This window comes from Mus caroli, chromosome 2, assembly GCF_900094665.2.
Source record: "Mus caroli chromosome 2, CAROLI_EIJ_v1.1, whole genome shotgun sequence".
NCBI classification, from domain to species: domain Eukaryota; kingdom Metazoa; phylum Chordata; class Mammalia; order Rodentia; family Muridae; genus Mus; species Mus caroli.
The window spans coordinates 166,293,129-166,309,626 of NC_034571.1; the positions used below are offsets into that span (position 1 = coordinate 166,293,129).

The 16,498-nt window shown below is 49.0% G+C and overlaps 1 protein-coding gene across 10 annotated transcripts in view; it reads left to right on the forward strand.

Annotated features, from left to right (window-relative positions):
* The window catches only part of LOC110308282 (guanine nucleotide-binding protein G(s) subunit alpha isoforms short), a 49,947-nt gene that overhangs the window by 18,473 nt on the left and 14,976 nt on the right, over positions 1 to 16,498 (forward strand). For 2 of the 10 annotated variants that reach the window (XM_029473738.1, XM_029473742.1), the window contains exons 1-2: positions 12,431 to 12,618; positions 12,786 to 12,809. The exons of 4 other annotated variants lie outside the window; for them this stretch is intronic. Coding sequence is in view for 4 of the 6 variants with exons in the window: in XM_021180771.2 (XP_021036430.1) it covers positions 14,964 to 15,102 (139 nt within the window). In the remaining 2 variants the exon portion in view is untranslated. Of the gene's footprint in view, positions 1 to 12,430; positions 12,619 to 12,785; positions 15,103 to 16,498 lie in introns of those variants that run through there. 4 more of the 10 variants (XM_021180762.2, XM_021180777.2, XM_021180771.2 and 1 more) reach the window with 3 other exon arrangements.

A 16,498-nucleotide genomic window follows, 5' to 3' on the forward strand; every position in this document is an offset into this window, starting at 1 on the left:
TAGATCCTGGCCTGCCCTCCATCTTAGCTGTGGTCCACCATCTTAGATCCTGGCCTGCCCTCCATCTTAGCTGTGGTCCACCATCTTAGATCCTGACCTTCAGGCCTCTTTTTTTTCTGTTCCCTAAAACAGAAAGTCTGCATTCAAGTGCTGTCATTAATTCTATAGAATGAAAAATATCTAGATTAGAATGAAAAATATCTAGAATTTGCTACCAGGTTTCCTTTCACAAATATTTGTAGGTTGTCTATATATTCTTCTTGGAATTCAATATCTTAATCTATTCCTTTCTAATGTTTAGCCTGGGTAGGTTCCATATGCACTTATATGTATCTTTAAAATGTGTATGTTTGCATACAGTTAGGTTTTGTTTTTGTTTTTTGTTTTGTTTTGGCAGATGACTGAACCAAAGAACTCCTAAGTCAGTATTCTATAGTAAACCAAATTTAGATTTATAGGATCCTAAACTTCTCCTTTAAAATCTCTACCTTTCAAAGAGAACTAGAACAGGGACATGTACCTTGCTCCTTCTGGATATTGGGGGATGAGCTCACAGTGAATTTGAGAGGTGGGGATTTGGCCCAGGTCTCCTTGTTCAGGGCTGCAGGTGGCTGTGTTCAGTTCAGTTAATCCCATCAGCTGCCAAAGGCTTATAAGGTTACTCTTAATAAACAGTTCCGTGAGGCCAAAATGAGGAAAAGTCACATTTTTAATAATGAAGTCCCCAGAAATAGGAGAGGGGCAGTGCCAGAGACAGGGCGGGGGAGCTGGGCCCTCATTACCTGTTTTTCTCACCCCATTTCCCCCTGCTCAGGACTGTGACTGCCTAGCAACCTCCAGTACAGCAGAATGGTTTTCCTCTTCTGTGTTCCCCAGATGTAGAACCCCCCACCCCCCACCCCCGCCCCACGTCCCCTCAGCCCCCATAGCTCCAGGGCAGCATGCTGTGTTGGTAGTATGGTCACTTTGATTCTTTTAAATAAGAAATGGAAAGTCCAGGCATGGAGAAAAGACCAAGAAGAGCTAGTAAACAAGCCACAAAATAGCCTTGTTGTTAGCACGAGAACAGCCTCCTGGCTGTGTGGTCACAGCCAGAGGAAGACCTGGTGCTTAGTGGCACAGGTTGATTGCACACCTTAACTGGAGTCACTCAGAGGTGCATTAGCCAGCAATGATTCAGCTGAAGGAGGCCTAGATGCCTATTCTGACATGCCACATACTAGCGTACCCTCTAAAAACCCGGAAGCCTGCCAGTTATGCTCCCTAGTGTAACTTAAAGGGGGCCTTTCCGAGGTGTATGATATTTAGGAGAAGGAAATTAAGCTAATTTTGAAAGCTCCTGACATGTGAGTTTCCTTAAAGTATAAGTAGTTGAAGACAAGGATGAATATTATGAATCGCATCCATAACATGTGTTTAAATATATGTCACATTCCGGCAGCAGAGAGAGCTCCACACCCCTTAGGGATAAGGTCCTTATGGTGTTTGTTGTTGTTGGTTTTCAGCTTTTGGGTTTTGAATGTTACCTACCTTCAAGGTGGCTTGCATGAAGCTCTGTGATGGTTAATAGGAAGAGGGTAATCTTGTCACAAGATGAGACATTATTGCAGATAGACCCTTCAGTAACTCAGTGTCCACATCCATAGAAATGACCTTCCCTGCAGCTGGGTGACACTCAGCTAGGAACAAGGTGACTAATTATGCATTTAAGTTTCAACTTTATTGCAAGCTTGCAGCAGGAAGGCTGGCAACAATAGTACGCACACGTGCACACATACAGACACACACACACATAGACACACAGACACACACACATGCACACACACGCACACACATACAGACACACACGCACACACACACATGCACACACACACGCTTTCCCTTCAAGCATTAAAGGCATTTGGATTTTATCTTTCCTGATCAAACTTCTCCACTTCCTTCTAAATAGCTTCCTCTTGCCTCTTAGCTAAGCCAGCAGGGAGAATGGCCTCTGGGTTTTGCTAAATTGTGGATCCTGACAATGACGGGTGTGCAAAGCCAGACGTGGTGAGGCTACCATTCCCCACCATGAAAAATGGTTGTGCAGGCAGGCACCTTGCTGCAGACACAAGCCAGCTTGGATTTTTTTTTCTCCTCACCCTCCCAAAGTTAGGATTTTGCTTAGAATTCTCTGCTTCCAGCTAAGATCTCCATCAGCAAAGGGGCTGATTTCAGGCAGAGAAAGGACCACTTCAGCAAATGAGAGAAAAGGAAAGAGTGGCGAGCAGGTTCACTCAGGCAGCAGCAAAGAAATCAGCCATGCCATTTCCCTGACAGCTCCTTAATTACAGTGAAAGAACAAGATGTTTTCGGCTTGTATAGAGAAGTCTTATAGTAGGAAAAAGGGAAAGACCTGAAAGGGACAGGGGTTGCTGGGGTGCAGGGAGCAGACAACTGTCACCTCTGAATGACAGATGCTCTTGATAAGAGAATCTCAGCCCCTCTCTGCAGACTGTGCACCCATGCCCAAGTCTTTTGTTTTATTCTACCAGGAGGACAATGAAAGAAGAGCCAGAAAGGCTTCTTCTCCCTTTCCTTCTGTAGGGCAAGGTGAGATTTTAGTCCTCGGGCCAGTCTTTCTGGCTGGGGCCTTTCTCCAGTGGCTGGAAGACTTTTCAAGTGATCTGCCACATACCCCCTGTTGAAAATTGTGCTTTCTTTAAGGTCAGTGGCTAGGTCAGATATGCCATTATCATGTATATGCCTTAGAACTGAACAGGCCCAGAGACAGGAGTTGCTTCAGGCAGAGGCCATGTTATAGTGCTGGGGAGGAGTCAGAGACCTAGACATTGAGCCTATATATTCATGTCAAGCAAAACTCAGGAAGGTCCTTACATTTCTGGATTTATCTCTAATCCTCTGATCTCAAGCAGTTGCTTGGCCTGCTGGAAGCTCTCAAAAGCACTCTGGCATGTCTTGAAAAGAAATAAAAGTGAATTCTAAATGCTTTCTTAGAGATAGAAAGAGCCTTGGTTTCTGGAAATGGGAAAGAGAGAAGAGAGTAAACTGAGCATGCCCAAGGTTAGCTGTGAGATCTCTGGGGATGAGAACAGCAGGTGTGCATGCACACACACAGACACAGACACACAGATACACAGACACACACACACATACATACACGGTGTAAGCCATTCATCTTTGTGTAACCATTACACGTAGAATGTCTGCTAGAAGTCATGTCACTTTTGAGAGGGACCCCAGCCTTGAATGTAGCACTCAGGGTTATGTTTATCTTCTACTGACTCCAGGGTACACACTACACAGTCACCTCTACCGCGACAATGTGCGGTTTTCTTTTTCCTGCCGCCCCCCCTGACTCCCCTCACTCAGTTGACACACTGTCCCATACACGGACGATTTTGATGATTATTAACCAGCAGCTGACAATAAGCCAGTAAGGACTTAGGGCTTTGTGGTAGGTGAATTACTGCATTCACAAATCAAACCACTTTGTGTTCTACACGCAGGATTAACAAACAGAATGCCACATCTATGGTATCGTCTGGGAGGAGGGAATCTCAGGTGGTCGAGGGTACTGCGGGGATACAGAGCCGGCTCTCCTCCGAGCTAAGCCAGGTCCAAGCAGGGAATTTATCCTAAACACTATGCAGGGTGGCTCTGCCTGCCACAGAGATGCGGGAATGAATGAACGGCCATCTCTCAGATTTTAGTGGATCCATGTTAGGGAAAACACTTGAAAATATAATAGACAGGCCCTAGTTTGTTTTGTTTTCCCATTTTTATTTACAAAGCAATGCTGGGGGAGCTGGGGGAAAGATAACAAGGGCAGCACCCCAATTTATTGCCCTACCTGCTTATAGGTCTCATTTTAAAATGGTTGTTATTTAAAGGAGAAAAAAAAATATTCCAGATACCTTCAATATGGGGCATACCCAGCTTAGGGGTCAGAAAAGCCCGTGTTAGAGGGTCGGCATTTTCAGCGTCAGAATAAGAAAAGTGTTAGAGAGTTCCATCCCCTTTTAACAATGAGCAGGCACTCTAGAAAAAGAAAACAGAGAGATTTTTGTAGAAACACCAAGACCACGGGATCCTAATGATGTCTGAACGACTGGGTCCTCATGTCAGAATTCGTGTTGGTAGAGATTGGATGGTTGTTCATTTACATTTTATAGGGTGGTAGAATAAAAGAAGGCTGTACTTTAGCTGCAGCATCACCAAACCGCTGTGCACAGTACAGCCTTAAACCCTCCCTTTCATCTGTGTAGCTTTGCTCTGATGAATTTTGAGCCGTTTGGCACACCTTAAAAACCTAGGTTTTCCTTGGTTGAAATATGTAGCCCTCTCTGCCATCCCTATAGCCTTCCATAGTCCACCCCTGTGGTGACCTTTCTGACTTGAGTTTTTTTTTTTTTTTCTTCTTTGACACTAATACATCCTATCAAGCTGCTAGAAAGTTCAATTGTAAAAACTCATCTGGATGTCTTGTCCAGAAGCAATCAGTCTGCCTGAATATTTTCGCCCATCAGCTACCACCTACCCTGATTGCACCCACACACAGCCTGCATGCCGTAAGGAAGCTTAATTTTTAGGAAGCAGATCTGACTACAGAGGCAGCTGAGAAAGGGAGCTTACACATGAACAAGATGTGGACAAGATGCAGGAGTCTCTTGCCTTCTCTGGGTAGCTGCAGAGAGAAGCTGGGGATGAGGAAGCAGGCTGGTCCCTACAGGCAGGTGGGCAGGGAGAACGGACCGTTAGGATCCCCGCAGTAGCAGCAGCAGCAGCAGCAGCAGCAGCAGCAGCAGCAGCAGCAGCAGCAGCCTGAGAGGCAGGGTCTGTCTAGTGCCTGCAGCCATCTTTGATTCAGAGGAAGCAAAATCCATTCACCCTTGCTTTGTCTTAGGTAACAACCAGCTTGATCCAGTTCATGGGGGGGGGGGGGGGGGAAGGCAATTAGAAGTGTTTTTATCACAAAAGACAAATGTCTATAATTTTAGTTTGGGACAAATTGACACACACCCCCTCCATTTTTTATTTCACAGTCTCCAAGACTGAGCCAAGCTAATCAATTCCCTCTCTTTTCTCTCATCTGCATAGATAATTTAGCTAGTCTCTGGATTCTACCTCCTGCCACTTCTGTCTTATCAGTGCAGTAGAAAGCTAGGCAGGTGGAAGAGAAGATGGCAGGTCAGTCTCTTTGTGGTTTAGTCTAGCTCTGTTTATAAACACCTCAGGCAAAGGGGAAATGCAGACACCATCCTGCTCCATCTTCCTCGTTTTTTTCCTCTGGGGTACAGGCCAGGCAGAGCCCAGGTATGACTTGGATATTTTATTTAACAGTCACGGCCCTCTGAACATGTACGTTTAGCAGTTTACCAAGTTTTGAGTAGAAAAATGAAAAGGTTAAGAGTTAAAAACATAGATTTTTTTCAGTTGTCCTGTTAAGCAGGGACCTTGGGATTCTAATGAGTCTCTGAAATCAAAGCCTTGTTGCTGAAATGGAGCAATTGGTGCTGAGGCTGTCACGAAACTGGCAGGTGGTGGGACAAGGGACAAGCAAGTCTCCACTGAGATAAATTTTTTTTTTGTGGTGATTTTGTTTCTCTCCAGGGCTTCTAGGCTGCTTGTAGCTAGCTGGCTTTTCTTTCCTTATCTCTTTTCCCTTCCCTTCCTCCCTCCCTTTCTCTCCACCCTCCACCCAGGTATACCTTTTCATTTTTCTCATTTTTTTTTTTTTTAAGAATCGAGCCTCTGTGTTTTCTTGTCATAGCCTCTTCTGTATCCACTTTAAAAATGAAATATTTGTTAAAAGTTCTCCCCCCACACAACCCCCAAAGCTTCACTTTCTCTTTGCCATCTGTACCAATCAATCTAGAGGGCATGAAAGTTTTACAAAGTTAGGGGAGTGAGAACAACAGAAGCAGATGAAACTGTAAGGCATAGTGGTAAATTGCAGTATTAAGATTGCTCCGGGATCATCTTTCTATCTACATTTTTGTTATCTCTAACCTACTTCATCGACAGAAATTAGACTATAGAGATTATTTAAGAAAGCGGCCCTTTCAGTGTGACAAGTCACTTTAAATGGCTGTGCTTCAGAAGCTTCCAAGGTTCTTGGATTAAAAGCTCTAGCTAGGGGCCGGGCATGCTCTTAGACATCGGTGTGCCCTTAAATTGCCAGAAGTATACAGGGTGTCTATTTAATGAGGAGGCTGACTATCTCTTGATCCCAGCTGAGTTCTCAATCAACCTTACTATATAGCTCAACTATCTTGACCAAAGACAGTCAAGGCCCTTTTACTCTGAGCAAAAAGGGCCAAAGCAGGACTCATCTTCTTGCATGTGGCTTAGGCAGCTCTGTAGCACCTCAGTGCTACCCTCTCATGAGCAGTTGCCATCTTACCAGAGCCCCAGGGTTTGGACTAATGTCCCACCTACCCCTCCTTTAGAATCACTAAGTGACAGCTGACCTCTCACCCCAGGGTACTGGCATTTTCTATAGGTGAAGGGAAACTTTTCCAGTCTTCAGTTGTTCGTGTTAGATCACTGCAACCTAGTGATACAAATAGGCCTAGTTATCATGGATGTCCTGCTTTGTGCCACCTTCTTTAATGACACCAATTTTGGTGACAAGCTTCCTCGAACCCTGAGCTTGCTCCAGTCACAGAAACTCTGTCAGATAAGCGTTAGAGAAGCTGCTTTCTTCTGCATTTCCTCAGGAAACATTATCCCTGCTTTCTGGTTCTGTGATTAGGGAGCCTCAGCTCCCTTCTGGCCCAAGGCTGATGCTGCTGTTAAAATGTTGAAGACTGAGAACACATGCTCTGCTGTGCCTGTAGCTGGAGGCTCTTTCCTGGATGGATGTAATGTTGGCATCAGTTAATTGTGGGGAAAATCTGAGTTAGGCCTTGTAATTTCAGCTGGTCTGTGCAAGTGATGGGTACACCTGTCACTCAAGCTAAGTGTCCAAGCTACAAGTCACAGCTGTAGCGTGCTTTCAGCATTAGCTGGTATTGTACTGTTCCTTAGGAAATAGAAACTATTCCGTGTGGTTAGTGTTTTGCCTATTAACCCTTAGGGAATTTCTTGGGGTCCTTTATTTGTTTGGCTAATAGGGGCGATATTTAAAACCAGTCTGTTATCCTCACCCAATTTTAATTTACTTTATCATTTTATGTAAATGTCCTCTAAAGGCAACACACATTTTTAATACCCACCCCCAGATATATAAAACCAGTCTGCTTTGTATTCTTTGTGAAGTCAGTGACATTCTTTTGATTTGGGGGTGTAGTTAGCACAAAAGGAATTGTAATCTGAGAATATAGTAGAGACTAATATAAGGGACAGAAAGCAATGTTCAAGAAAGGGAGAGAGGCCACTTGCCCAGTAATGAGTGGCATGCAGAGACCCTGGGATGTGGCTGTAGGTAAAGCTAAGGCCTGTAGCTCATAAGACATGTCCATTTATCCAATCTCCAGGCTTCTTACACATGCCTGGTACTTTTGGGCTACAGAATTTTCTCCAGTTGGACACTTCAAGAGTGAGGCAGAGACCTCAGAAGACCACAGTGCCATCTGGGCCTGGCTCGTGTTGAGGGTACTACCACTGGCTTCCCAGCTAGCACTGAGCATGAGTCCACACAAGGTCAGACAGGGACTTCTTCACTTCTCCCTTCCAAAGAGCCTTCCTCACTGGAGGGGCTGTGCATTCTATGCCCTGAGGGAAACAGGTGGAGTTAAATAATAATTATACATTTTTCCAATTTAAACGTGTGTGAGCAAACACAAAAAGATGAAAAGGTACCTACACCTCTAGATGAATTAAACATGTGATTAGGTATGTCACGTTGATAACTTAATTTGGGGTTTCCTAACAGCAGACAAAGAGCGCTGTGGAACTGAAGGACCCCTGGCTCCCATCAGAATCTCAGTTGTCCCAAAGTAGGACTTGTCAAATCATTCACCATTTGAAAATGCTTTTTGGTCAGTGAAAACCAAAGATATAAATGTATACTCACAAAGTCACATTCTGCTACAAAATATTTGCTGCCAGCTTGTGTTTTTAGCTAGCCTATTCTTACAATAGAACTAATTTTGAAAAACTGAATGCAAGGGGTTGGGGAGTGGGGAGATTGTTCAGAATCTGAAGATAATTAAAATATAAACATTTGGCAGAGGCTATTTTTTGTGTGTTTTATTGAGATATGGTATTACTCTATAGCCCAGGCTAGCCTCAAACTCAAAAAACTCTTGCCTTAAGTTCCAGAGTTCTGAGATTATAGTCATGAACTGCCATACCCAATGTAACAAACTTACCTTAGTTGAAGACATTGTATTTTAGCGGAGGGTTTCAGTACCTACTGTTCTTCATGTCAGGATCACATCACCAGTTGCACCGACTTTTACTTTAGGGAAAGCAGCTGTTAGTTGGGAGAACTCTTTGATAGTCTTTCACCCAGTGGTACTCTCTGCTAGGCTGGTATCCCGTTGAAGCTGGTGTGCCCTGGGTAAATGGAGCTGCCCTCTCTTCCTTCTGCACGTTGCTCATGAGGCCTGTGGTTCATGATGCTGCTGCTCACATCTTCCTAGTGGATCTTTCTCTTCTTTATCTCTTGCTGTCTAGAGTGGTTAGCCAGGAGAATCAATGCACCATTTAGAGTTAAATTTCAAAGGGGAGAGAGCTCTTATAATCTCCTTCCAGTCCCCTATTTTATAAGTTATAGGGAGGGGAATTAGGCTTGTTTCTTGTACAGGTGGCACTTGCCTATCTGGGTCACAGATAGTCAATGAAGGCTACAAAACAACCAGACCAAACCAAAACGCACACGCTGAAAAAAATGGGTCCAAATACCTTGGCCATTTGGATTGAACTAGACTGAGATTCTATTCTAAGTTAAAGGTATATTGTTTGAGGATTAGCTGATGGATATTATTCAACTGGGAAATTTCATGTGCTTAGTTCATTCTTCAGTAGTTGACTTAGAACTTGTGAAATGACATTTAAATATCTAATACAGAATGCATGTTTGGAGTTACTTTGTAGTTGAAATATTAACCAGTGGATATGACATGAAAAAAAAATGTCATGAGTGGTCATGACATTGGATGTTTTAAAATTTTCCAGTTCTGAGTATTAAAGCCTTCTTATGGAGATTAGCCAGGCCTAGAGGAGCTCCACACAGTACCTGCTTTCACCTTCAATATGGCCAAAGGTGCAAGTAACATTTATCTGCAGCCACAGTTCCAGTCATCTAGCTAATTAAAGTGCGGAGTGTGCTTTGAAGATAGAATGCATCACTAAGTACTATTATTAAAGCCTTACAGCTAAGGGTTCTGTTTCAGTGGAAGCCTAGTTATTGTTTCCTGGGCTATTAAAATAATATCATAATTGTGTTTTCTCTAGGCTCTTGGAAAGTAGCTTACAATGACCCCCACTAATGAAAGGCTCAAGAAAACATTCTTGTCCTAAAACTCAGTTACATCATTAAGTAGTAATACAATTTCGAAGATTCTAACCTATAGCAATGTTGTTGCTTCTGAAAGCAGATGAAACATTCTTACTCAGAAAGAAAGATACAGAAGGGCTGAGGAAAAAAAATTTACAAGCCCGCAGAGTTCAAACCACAAGCTTGAAGTGTGCCATCAAGCTGTATATTAGGTGACCCAGTATTTCAGGTTAGGAATGTGTTATTTCAACTTTCTGGCTTTAGCATGAGCCAGGGAGGAGCTTGCATCCTCTCTGCCAATATATTTTATGGTCTCACTTGGAGCGTTAAGGTTTCTGTAATGTCCATGTGTCCCTGACTCTGATGAGGACACTTTCTAATGCAGTGTTCCAGGAATTATGGTAATTCATTTGCTTTACTTTCAAAACAATAATGTAAGTGTCTAAAACTGCAGGGCAATCTACTAAAATCAATTGGTAACTCACAAGTTCTACATTGTGAGTTCTAACTCTGGAAGACTTTTGAAAAACAAAGCATATACATAGCTTTCAGGGCTTTGGGCAGGTCAATGCTAGGCCGAAACCGTAGATGGTGTCAGCTCACCATACCAATTAAATAAAATCTCTTCTTTCACTTTGTGTCAAGTGAAAACAGAAAACTGAACAGACCACAAAGCAGCTTGTGTTTCAGGCTCTTGGTGTCCTTTGCTTACCTATAAACCCTCGATTCCACCTGCTGCCATTTATTTACAAAGTAAATCCTTTCTTTATGGATCCCTGGTTAGTCATAATAAAATACAGGCAAAACTTAACAGTTAAATTTTTTTAAAAAGCCCCCCCCCAATGTCAAAGTTAGGAGTTGAATGGAGAGAACCCTGACTTTGTGTTACACATTTCCAGTACAATGGTCCCAATTGTGCCTTGCCTACATGTGTCACCGTATGCCATCAGACACTTCACTCTTTTTAAAGATTGGGTGTGATATTTATCTAATAGGGGAAGACCCAAAGCCTCTTCATTACACTCAGTGTATGATTATGTTGTTAGTGTAGAGGCATGGAGGCTGTGTTGGCTATTGTTAACTTAGCCTTACCTTTTAAATACAATGTACCTGCGCCTCAGCACACTGGAAGCCGGAAGGAAGAGGCTTTTGAACAACTGGAGCGGAACCGAAATTTTTGGCCAGGTCCTCTCTCTTCTGAGTCTTTAATTTCACAAATGACAGACGAATCAAATTCAATCAAGAAGTTTTTGTTGACTGTGTGAAAAGGTAAAAGGTAGGCCCTGTCTTCAGGCTATCCCTTGCCGAGGATTAGGAACGCAAGCACAGCTGGATTCTTTGCATCCACTCTGGTTAGGTTTAAAAAAAAAAAAAAAAAAAAGAGTATCAACCTGGGGCAGTAGTTGCTTTGAGGTTTTTCGACTTTTTAAAGCATGTGTTGTTATGAAGAGAAGCCATAATCAGCCGTGGATAAGAAGTAAATTTATTTTGAGGACACAGAGAAAGTCCGAGACTGAGTTAAAGTCAGCAAAGGCCCATTTGATAGCTTCAGCTTCCTGCTCTTAATTCCAAGTCGTCCTTGGTTACTTTCAATGGCTTTCTGTTGTTCTTTCGAAACCGTTTTTGTTTTGTTTTGTTTTGTTTTTAAAGTAGAGTGGAGGTAGAGCTGTAGTAGCAAAGACCAAGAAAAACAGTGCTCGGGAGTTTTATATGGTGCAGCCTTTCTGACTTTTGAGGTGGTAAACTTGAGAGAAAGAGTACCCGAAAACTGCTGAGCGAGTGATCAAAGGTTTCTTCCTAGTTTCAAAGATAGAGCTGTCCACAATAACTTATTCGAAGCCGTTGTTCTCCCTCTCCCCTCAGGCCCCTGGCTGTGTTTGTATTCCGAGTCTCCGTTTCTATTTCCTTCTCCCCAGCATCCCAAGTTTTGCGTACTGTGTTCAAAAGTGAAAGGAAGAATATGTTGGAAGAGAGTTTATGGTTACTTAGCAGATCTGGGGTTACTGTCGCCAGCTTTGTCCCATTCAGGGAAGGTGCCATGTCTTAGTCTGACCCTTGGTTCGGTCCACCTGGGCACAAGGTGCTTGTGGGCCAATTATTGAATGAATGAATGAATGAATTGTATCCAAATAGACCCCGGTGGCAGACCCTCAAGTCCACCCGAGGAAGGTGGTTCAAAATCTTTGACTTAGCCCAGTGCTCTCTACCATGTCCTAGCGTGGCCAAGGAGTGGGGCGGGACACTCGTGAGTTTTGAAACAATTCTCCAAAAAGTTCATGTTCGGTAAAGTACTTTTCCCTTTTATTCTAGAGCCCCGCGTGGCGCCCGAGCGAGGCTACCACCTCTCCCACCTAGAAGGACTCCGTATGCACCACCGCCATCCACCACCGCCATCCACCACCGCCATGGCTCTTCTTCTAGGCTGTCGCCTCGCCTGCATAATGCTGCCTGCTTCTTCTATCCGTGGTAGTCGGGTATACATAATACTGCTTGTGAGGAGATCCGAACCCCCATATGGGGCATTGCGATTAATTAGCTCGCCGCCACCCACATCCACGAGCACGCGCCGCAGGGTGGGAGGGGTGTGCCGCCGTCCCCGCGTGCGCTATCTGGGAAGCTGAGGTAAGAAGGCGCACATGGGTAAGCGTCGTTGTCATCGTCGCATAGTTTCCACGCTGCCCAGGGCTACACCACTACACGGAAAATTGGGAGGCAGGTCTAGGAGGCGGGGTCGGGTGCCCACCGTCTTGGGCGTGCCCGTACCCCTCAGTAGATTGTTCCCCGCGCCCCCTACCCACACTAGAGGTGCCCGCGCATTGGCCTTCACCCCCCCGCCTGCGGAGCAGCCCATTTGAACACGTCCTCGGTGGGCCGATTTTTTGCGCTTCCCCTTCGCTTTATAGGGGCCATTGCTATGGGTCGGTCCTCTGAAGAGGTTGGGGCGTCATCAGGCTGGTTAGAAAAACCCGCTCCGCGGCGGGGACACTCAGTCGCGTCGGCACCGCGGAGCGGGTTGCTTCAGGTGGCTGGTACCAGCGGCGCTCGCTAGCTCCCGGCTCTCTGGGCTCGGGGCTGCAGCACCGGCTGGAACGAACCCTTGTCCCAGCGCTTGGCGGCGGCAGGCAGACGGGCAGGCAGGCGCTGCTTTGCGTGTGAGTGCGTCTCACTCACATGTAAGTCCGGGAGCGTGGGGTCTTCCCGCCCAAGTGCGAGGTGCCCGAAGCAGGCAAGAGCCGGGATAGGGCAGAGGCGCCTGGCGCCGCTGCCCTGCCTCGCGCCTTTCAGGCACCCTCCAATTTGCTCTCTTTTCTCTTTTCTCTTCTCCATTGGCATCCCCAAGAGCTAACCCAAGGAGCACCTAAGGGTAATAGCAAACTCTTGTCATCTGCACCTTTGCACTTTTCCTTTCTCTTGTGTTATTATTTTTTTGTCTTTTCTAGACTCTTTACCCCCTTTTTGAGTTGTTGGGCAGTTCTTATTTCTTTCTTGCTTTTCGGTTTCTTGCTGTTGTTGGGTGTTTTTTTTGTTTGTTTGTTCTCGCTTTTTTTTTTGTTTGTTTGTTTGCTCATCCTATTTGACGCTAACTCTTAGGCAGCCAGTCCATCAGCCCCCTACGAAGCCCGGGAAGCCGCACTCGGTGACCCCAAGACAGCACAGCGGAGACTGCAGCCGAGCCCCCCGACACGGGGCGCACAGGAGCCGGGAAGCCCGAGGCCGGGGGCAAGCAGACCGCCCGAGCCAGGCGCGAACCAAGCACCCCGAGGTGGCCGGGGCACCATGCTGAAGATGGCCATGAAGCTCAAAGCCCGAGCGGCCGAGAGCGAGAGGAAGACAGCCGCGGCTGCCGCCGAAGTGGCTGCCGAAGCTGCCGTGGCGGCTGCGGTGCTGGCAGAACCGTTCGCTTCGCAGAAGAACGGGGTTCCCGCGAAGCCCCCGAAGTCCGTCAGGGTCCTCGTGAACGCCGGGCGCGATGTGCCGCCCGCAAAGTTGCTGACCGACAAAGAGCGCAAGAAGATGGAGAAGAAGCTGCTGGAGCAGAGGAGAAAGGAGGAGAAGAAGAGAGAGAAAGAGAGGAAGAAGTTGGAGAAGATGTTGAAGAAGAAGAAGAAGAAGAATGTGCCAGAAGCACCGCCAGTGGCCCGAGGCCCCGAGGGCGCCGCCGCCACCGCCGCAGGCGAAGACGAGGGCGCCGCGCAGGGCGCCGCCGGGTTCGGAGAGGGCGCCGCCACCGGGGGCGCGAGTAGGGCCTGGGCCGAATGGGACAGTGACACTGATGATGAAGATGATGCCTACTACGCGCCTCCCCGCGTGGGGGGCGTCGTGTGGCGACCTGGGCCTGCCAAGGCAGGCGCACTCAGCGCGCACATGCCCCTCGTGGTGTTCCTGGTGTTCTCGGTTCGCAGCCCCTCATGGGTGCTTAACTTCCTGCTACAGCGCCGCACAGAGCAGGGCCGCGGCTGCGGCTTCGTGTTCGGGGCGACCTGCTGCTTCAGAGTGTTCCTGGGCTGCGCCTTCTTCTCCTTCCTGAGTGGTCGTGCCAAGCGCAGAGGCCGTGGGCGATCCCGGGCCAGGGGCACCGGGCGCCGGGGGCGCGACGAGCGGCTCATCTAGTCAGCCTCCCCCCCACCCCTCCACCACCATCATCTACATCGCCATCGACCACCACCACCAACACCACCACCACATCCACCACCACCACCTTCCACCACCATTGCTGTGTAGTGTGGATCTTTATTAGTGCTTGTGTGTGGACACGTTTTCCTTTTTGGTTGCTCTGTCCTATGCTTAGTGCTCTCCTAGCTTTTCTCCAAGTTCCCTGCTTTCTGGCTCTCTCAGTGTCTCCCTCTCTCTCTCTCTCTCCTTTTCGAAATTTTCCTAAGTCCGGGCCCGCACTCCCTCCCTTTCCGCCCACCCCGGCCCCTTGGCGGCGCCTGCCCGCCCTGCTGCTGCAGGAGGAGGGGGATCGGGGGCCGCCCGGCCCGGGGGTGGAGCGCTGGCATCGTGTGAGGGGTCGTCACCACCGCGGGGCCGCCCCCTTTTCCCCCCGCCGCACGGCCAGGCCCCGGCCCCGAACTGCGGGTGGGGCGAGGGGGCGACCCCTCCGTGGAGCCGGCCCGAGCCGGACGTGGGTGCTGGGACCCCTGCCCGGCCTCTGGGCACCGCCTCCCGGCGCCCGCGCCCGCCCTCCCAGCCGCGGCCCTCCTCCTCCTCCTCTTCTTCCCACCCCCCTCGCCGCCGTCGCCTCCGCCTCCCCCCGCTCCCCCGCCCGCCGCGGCGCTTTTGGGTCGGGGCGGCGGGCCCGGGCCGAGGCAATAAGAGCGGCGGCGGCGGCGGCGGCGGCAGCAGCTCCCGCGGCTCCTGCTCTGCTCCGCCTCGGCCCCGGAGCGAGGGGCGGAGAGCCGCGCGCTTGCCTTAGTCCGAGCCGCCACCCTCCCCGCGTTCCCCGCTTTCCCGGCCCGCCCGAGGCCGCCCGCCCCGTCCCCGCCGCCCCGCAGCCCGGCCGCGCCCCGCCGCCGCCATGGGCTGCCTCGGCAACAGTAAGACCGAGGACCAGCGCAACGAGGAGAAGGCGCAGCGCGAGGCCAACAAAAAGATCGAGAAGCAGCTGCAGAAGGACAAGCAGGTCTACCGGGCCACGCACCGCCTGCTGCTGCTGGGTAAGGGCGGCCCGGGGGGGAGCGGGCCCGGCCCGGGAGTGCCGCGGGGCGACCCGCAAGGCCGCGCGCGCCGAGCCCGCCCCCCTCCCCGGCGCTCTAGCGCTCGCTCCCAGGCCCTCTGGCCCGCTGGGCCGCGCGCGTGCAGGGGGCGAGGCCGTCAAGGGGACCCCGGGGCGGAATTCGGCCGGGCGGGGGCTGCAAATTGGGCGTGGGGCCCCCTCGTTCGGTCTCGTCCCCTCAGTTGGCCACACTCCCCCCCGTCCCTGGCTTCGCGTCCTCGCGAGGCCTACTTAGTGCCAGGGGCCAGGGTGCGTGTCGGGAGGGGGAGGGGAGGCTCACAGGGCCCCTCGGACTGCGACAGAGTAGGGCTAGGGACAGGAAACGGGCCGGCGGGCCCAGGGAGGGGGACCCGCCTCACTGGGGTGTGCGATTTGTTGGGAGGGGGCCCAAAGAGAGGCCAAGGCCACTAGGGGGGGACTCGGGGACCTCGGCCGGGAGACTCTGGCGAGGGAAGTAGCCGCCGGGGTGGGGGGGCGGGTGACATCAGCCCCTCGGAAAGGACGGGGCGGTAAAGGTGGTGCAGAGGGGGGAGGGGGCGCGGGCAAGTCGTGGCGCCGAAGTGGGGGGGGCCAGGGAGGAGGGAGCGTGGCGGACTCTGGGCGCGACTCGGGGCGATTCGGGCAGGACCGACTGACTGTGCGCGGAGCAGACGTGTCCTGAGCTAGGCCAGGCCGTGGAAGGAAGAGAAGAAGAATCAAATCGAATAAGATCAAAAAATTAAAATTAAAAAAAAAGTACGCAAAGTGCCCAGTGAAGCCAAATGACACGTCATTTTACAATGTGACCTTTCCCCCCCCCCCTCTAGACTTACAGGCTTTTTTGAAAAGCAAAGAGGAGCATTAAATGGTAGCAGCTGACCCCCCAACTGTGCCCCCTCCCGTGCAGCCAACAATTAACACACAGGTTTTCCTGTTACTGGGCCTCTTTGGGAGTAGAGACACAAGTGAAAAATAAAATCCTGTCTTAAACAGACTCATAAATAAGATAAAACTGGAAAATGACATTTGTCTGTAAATGGCTTCTTAGTTTCGAAATGGCGTTTTTAAAATTTTTGTCCTTTTCAAGGTGGGAGGGGGGACTCAGCGCTCTGAGAAGACTCTGGGGTGGCAGCTGATGAAAAGACAGTAATTAGTTGTTTGGCAAGTGACATTTGCTTGTTTGGTTTTTCTTCTCTTTTTTCACTGCGGCTTTTCCTCCTTGGCAAAAAAAAAAAAAAAAAGAAAGAAAGAAAGAAAAAGAAAAAAGAAAGATAAAAGGGAGGGGGGATCCCAAGCTAAAAGGATCTCTCTCCTTCCTTTTTTTAAGGTACTGGGGTGGGGGCAGCAAAAGCACACAG